At 33.9% G+C, this 6,140-nt stretch overlaps 1 protein-coding gene across 1 annotated transcript in view; it reads left to right on the top strand.

Annotated features, from left to right (window-relative positions):
* Nucleotides 1-3,164, top strand: part of LOC107470147 (cytochrome P450 714A1-like) — a 4,826-nt gene extending 1,662 nt beyond the window's left edge. The window contains 5 exon segments of the mRNA XM_016089538.3: nt 1,093-1,319; nt 1,602-1,852; nt 1,987-2,313; nt 2,315-2,357; nt 2,624-3,164. Coding sequence (XP_015945024.1) covers nt 1,093-1,319; nt 1,602-1,852; nt 1,987-2,313; nt 2,315-2,357; nt 2,624-3,049 — 1,274 coding nt within the window. The 3' untranslated portion in view covers nt 3,050-3,164.
* The last annotated feature ends 2,976 nt before the right edge of the window (nt 3,165-6,140 follow it).

The following is a 6,140-nucleotide window of genomic DNA, read 5'->3' as shown; positions in this document are numbered from 1 at the left end:
CTCCTGATTTTTAAAAAATATAATAAAATTTAATAATTAAGTGTTACACTAAAATTTGATTAATATCTAAAAAAATTAATTTAAAATTGATTGGTATTTGTTGTTATCTCTAAAAATTATTATTTAATTACAAAAAAAAGTTAAATAATTAATTTTAATATAAAAGTATAAAAATTTAAAAAGTTAAATATTTAAAAATTTTCATAAAAAATAAGTTAAATAAAAGTTAGATAATAAAATAAAGATACAGTATAATTAACCAAATTGATGATGGGATATTTGTCATATTGACTTGAAAAGAAGATAAGATTTTCTAATAGCAATTGGCATGTCTAAGGACTAGGGTCAAGACACATTGAATGCTGCTAATTGTGTACAGTAGCAGACACATCTAAAAGCAACTCAATTGTGTAAAGCTGTTGCGACATGACTAAGTTGGACTTATCATATCATGCATATGTGCTCATCAGCTACTGTCTCTTAACCATGTGATTTTATTTTGACACTGACACTTTAATGCATGGTTCTAACAACTAGGTTGAATGAGCTGGTTTAAACGGATTAATTAAAGAGAAAGATTAGAGGTTAGTATTTTTATTAAAAGTTAGTCAGTATTTAACTATAAAAAAATGAGTAATTTTATATTATTGAATGAAATTTCACACCATTAAAAATATTAATGATGGATAATTGATAAATACAAATCATAAAACTTGCTGATTCCTAACACTTTTCTTAATTAAAAATCGATTAATAAATTAGTTCGATTTAGAATAAAAATCGTTAATAAATTAATTAAATATTAATAAATCAATCGATTTGATCCCATTTTTAAATAATTAATTGATTTAAATTAATAAAATAATTTTTTAAAAAATATATATTTTATATATAAATATATTATTTTATAAAAATATAATTTTAGTGTACACTTAGAATAGTTATTATTTTATTATATCTAATTTAATTTTAGTTAAACTTTTAATTCTACCAGTCCAATATGAGGTTCATATTTCACAGCATTTCTCCAATTATTTAGAAGTGGTTATAGTAAGTAAATAATAAATAAATTGTGTACGCATGGACATGCAGGGCTTGTGTACACTTATTCTACAGGGATGAAACAACACTTATATGTTAACCAACCGGAGCTAGTGACAGAAATGAACAAGATTATGACTCTGGAGTTGGGTAAGCCTACTCACATAACAAAGAACCTTGCACCCCTTCTTGGCAATGGCATTTTAAGAGCCAATGGCCTTAGCTGGGCACATCAGAGAAAACTCGTTGCTGCTGAGTTCTTCATCGATAAAGTTAAGGTATGTAAATTAAACATCTTAACAATTACTCTATTTATTTCTTCATCTTTTAGCTTTAGTGTTATTCAACTAGACTAGACTAATTGTATTGATAAAACAGCTAGGGAAAAAAATATGCAAGTTGCCCTTTTAATTTCTAAAGTCTATACAAATAAAGTAATATAATTAGCAGAATAATGAAGGCACTGGTGGATACAAAATTGAAATGTTGTGAAGGAAAACGTGGTAGGGACATTATTGAACATGAATATAATCTGAATGAAAATGAAATAATGATGGCAGGGTATGGTGGGCCTAATGATAGAGTCAGCGCAACCGTTACTGACAAAGTGGGAGAAACTTATTGAGGAAGAAGAAGCCATTGCTGAAGTTGAGGTTGATGGAGATTTGAGAAGCTTAGCAGCTGATGTTATTTCAAGGGTTTGTTTTGGTCATTCTTATTCCAAGGGGAAGCAAGTTTTTTCTAAACTTAGATTTATGCAGAAGACTATGTCCAAGCATGGAACCTTCCTTTTTGGCATCAAAGGTTTCTGGTACGTCAAACTCCAAGAACTTAATCACTTACATTAAATTAATAACATTTTTTCCTAAATTAGACATAAGTGGTAGCATGTGTTACGAAATTCGTATGAATTGTATTCTGGAAGTGATTAACAAGTAATAGCAGGGACAAATTAAATTTTGGGAGAAAGAAGGAAAACAAGGTTAGCATGAAGGAGATGGAGACAGAGATAGAATCATTAATTTGGGAATTAGTGGAGGAACGCAAACGAGAATGCTCGGAGAAATCAAATTTGGAAAAAGATTTGATGCAGTTACTATTAGAAGCAGCAGCAATTGATGAAGGTTTACCCAAGAACTTTGGGAAGCAATTCATTGTGGATAATTGCAAGAACATATATTTTGCTGGCCATGAAACCATTGCTATCACGGCTTCTTGGTGTTTGTTGCTTCTTGCTAAGTACCCGGACTGGCAAACTCGTATTCGGGNNTCCCAGTGGCATACCAGACGCAGATTCTCTCCCTCTGTTGAAAACGGTATTATCTGGCGAAAATAAGAAATGTTAGAGATATAATATTTCATTTCTCTTCTCTTATTAGTTTAAGTTTTTGAGAGAAATTGTTTTATGCATCAGAGCTTCTATGACTTAAAAGGCCTAGAGTTTGATGCATGTTAACATATAACTATTCACATTTCACTTTCTATCAACTTAAACTTTTAAGAGGTGGTTTTGTTTATACAGAAACTATAGGGAGTCATAATTTTTTGTTGATATTGATTGCCACACTATTATTTTTGACAGTTGAATATGGTGATTCAAGAAGTGCTACGTTTGTATCCACCGGCAGCCTTTGTTTCAAGGGAGGCATATGAAGATATTCAAATTGGAAACCTTAATGTCCCTAAAGGAGTTTGTTTATGGACCCTGATTCCAACAATGAATAGAGATCCTGAAAACTGGGGACCAGATGCAAATGAATTTAAACCAGAAAGGTTCAGTGAGGGTCTCTCTAAAGCTTGCAAGTATCCACAAGCATATGTACCATTTGGATTGGGTCCTCGATTGTGTCTAGGCAAAAATTTTGCAATAGTTCAGTTAAAGGTTGTGTTGGCACTCATCATCTCCAAGTTTAGCTTCACTTTGTCTCCAAGTTATAAGCATTCTCCCAAATATAGGATGATTATAGAACCAGGATATGGTGTGCATATCCTTATTCGAAAGATCTAATCCATGTTGCCATGAGCATTTGGAATTTCATTCTTATATATATGTACTTGTTCTATGAGGTGTTGCTTCTAGTTGTTGTTAAGCTTATATAGTAATATGCTTTTTTAAGTTTTAACGAGTAATGATGTATGAATCACTCCATTTCACACATCTATCATCTACGATGCACACTGTATAACAGTATAGAAAGAAAAAAAAAATTATGAATAGAGAATTCATAAAATATTGTTCAATGCAACACTTTTCCCAAATCCCAGTCTCCCTCAGTGGTCATCTTCTCTCTTATCTTCACCCACTAATCTTCCTCCTCTTTCCTAATGTGTATCTTTTTTACCTCTCAAACCTTTCAATTTGAACATCATCATCGTGAATCATGCTTATATACTATCTTCTTCTCAGAAGCTTCACCCCGACACCCTCATAGCATAATCAAACATTCATGATCACATTGAAGGACAATGCTTTCTTACAATCCCACAAATATTAATGTCTTTGTTTGTGTATGCTAATTGAAGTTATCAGGAGATAAGTCAATAAGTAAAGAAGTTACTAAGATTGATCCAGGGGACTCTGCTGCAGCTGTTCGATTACGCTTGCTGAATCTCAGTGAATTGTACTCCTTAGACCACTTGTGGCAGCTATGAAGAGGCTTTGCAATTAATTTTGTAACTACATCCAAAAATGAATTTGATGTGTTTTTGTTGATAATTGAGTCTTTTTTTATTGCTTGTTCAAATTTGAACTAATTTCAATTCATTTGTGTGTTAATTGAGGTTTACTTTATCCTGCTTATAAGTATTGACCAAATTTTTTAGTACATGTAATTAATTAATTATTATTTTCATCTCCCTTTCTGAGTGGTGTTCTTTATTTTCGTAGAAAAACCAACAAGTTAAGAATAATCTTTATAGAACTTTTCAACTTCTTCAAGTGTCTTGAAAGTCATTCCAACTTTTGGGACAAATTATTCATCGACAACAACATCAATAAATCATTGTACAATAACAAATGAAGCGAAAATTGTGCATTCTATAAATTCAGAAACTCCTGTATTCTATCCAAAATCAAATTCATAAGTAACACTGGTTTTAGCAAAAAAGGATAAAATTATTCATTATCATTTTATTCAATTGCATTCCATTTCATTCAATTCAAAATTGTTGAAGAATGAACCGAAATATTATTATAACAAGACCATTGTGTAATAACAAATGAACCGAAAATTGTGCATTATATAAATTCAGAAACAACACAATTGTATAATACCAAATGAATCGAAAATTGTTGATGAATGAACCAAAATATTATCAAAACAATACCATAATAACAAATGAACCCAAAATTGTTGAAGAATGAAACTAAATAAAATTAAGACCGATCTAAACATTGTCCACTTGATTCAATTCAGAAGAATAATCCAAATTGCTCTCATTCAACGGATTTGAACTTGAGTTTTTCATTGTTTTAATACAGAAACATAATACGCTATTCGATTTAGAAGAATAATACAGTATTCGATTTCAAAAATACAAATGCATATTAAAATCAGAGAAAAACACAATAAAATTTGTTACGATGGATAATCGGAGATTGATGGGCTGGACTGATAAGGATGGCCCAATCGTCTAAGGAAGGAAGCCGCTGACTAGGTTTATGTCTGGGAGCTTCCGTCCGACTTGCGTGAATGAAAGAATGAGGGGTGATACCTGCAAAGACACTTCGATGCTTAAGTCAGTAGGGGCCTAAGCAGGTTTTTAGAATATTGAAACTTAGAGATACTTGAGGGGTGTCAGTGTATTTATAGTGGTAAACCAATAACCACCGTTGGAGTAGTTCCATCATTTAAGGAGTAGGGGTGTGCATGGTTCAGTTTTTCTATAAACTAAACTGAAACTGCACTAAACCATTTTAAATGGTTTAAAAACTAAACCAAACTGCTTTGTCACATATGAAACTGGTTCTAAACCAGTTTATAATACAATGCACCAGTTTAAACCAGTTCATAAAAATAAAACTGGTTTTAACTAAAAAAACCAGTTTAAACTGGTTTATAGGCTAAAACTAGTTTTCACACTCTCCCTCTTTCTTTCCCTCTCTCTCTCCCCTCTCTCTCCCCACTCTCTCTCTCCCCTCTCACTCTCTCTCTCCTCTCTCTTTCTCTCTCCCTCCCTCCCTCTCTCTCCCTCCCCCTCTCTCTCCCTCTCTCTCTATCTCTCTCTCTTTCTCTCTCTCTCTCTCTCTCCTTTTCCTCTTCTGCTCTCTCTCTCTTCTTCCCTCACTCTCTCCTTCTCCCCTCTCTCTCTCCTTTCTCTCTTTTTTCTCTCTCTTCTCCTCTCCCTCTCTCTCCTTTCTCTCTTTCTTTCTCTATCTTCTTCTCTCCCTTTCTCTCCCTCCTTTCTCTCTTCCTCCTCTCTATTTTCCTTTTCCCTCTCTTCTCTCTCTTTCTCTCTCTCCTCCTCCTCTTCCTCTCTCTCTTCTTCTCTCTCTCCTCCTTCTCTCTCTTATTTTGGAGAAAAGAGAAAGAGAAAGAGAAGAGGGATATAAAGTGAGAAAAGGATATGAGAGAGAAAGAAAAAAGAGAGAAAAAAAAGGAGAGAAAGAGAATAAGAAGAGAGAGGATGGAGAAAAAGAGAGAAAAAAGGATAGAGAAAGAAGGGAATGAGAGAGAGAGAAAAGGAGAGAGAAATAAGGGAAGGAGAGAGAGAAGAATAGGAAAGAGAAAGAAAAAAGAGAAAATGAGAGAGAGAAAGAGGATGAGAGAGGGGGTGCAGAGAGGGCAGAGAGGAGAGAAACAAAAGGAAAAAGAGGGAAAAGAGAGAGAGAAGGGGAAGGGAGGGAGAGAGAGAGAAGGGGGATGGAAAGGGGAGAGGGGAGAAAAAGAAAGAGAGAGAGAGCGATAGAAAAGAGAGAGAGAGAGAGAGAGAGAGAGAGAGAGAGATGAGGGGGAGAAAGAAGAGAAGGAGAGAGAGAGGAAGAAAGAGGGGATGAGGAGAGATAGAGAGAGGAGGGAGAGAAAAAAAGGGAGAGAGAGAGAGAGGAAGAGAGAGAAGAAGGAAGGGGGGGGAGAGGGAGAGAGAGAGAAAGAGATAGG

Source organism: Arachis duranensis, chromosome 10 (assembly GCF_000817695.3).
Source record: "Arachis duranensis cultivar V14167 chromosome 10, aradu.V14167.gnm2.J7QH, whole genome shotgun sequence".
NCBI lineage: Eukaryota > Viridiplantae > Streptophyta > Magnoliopsida > Fabales > Fabaceae > Arachis > Arachis duranensis.
Note: the sequence above shows the minus strand (reverse complement) of the source record. Positions and strands in the feature narration are given on the sequence as shown.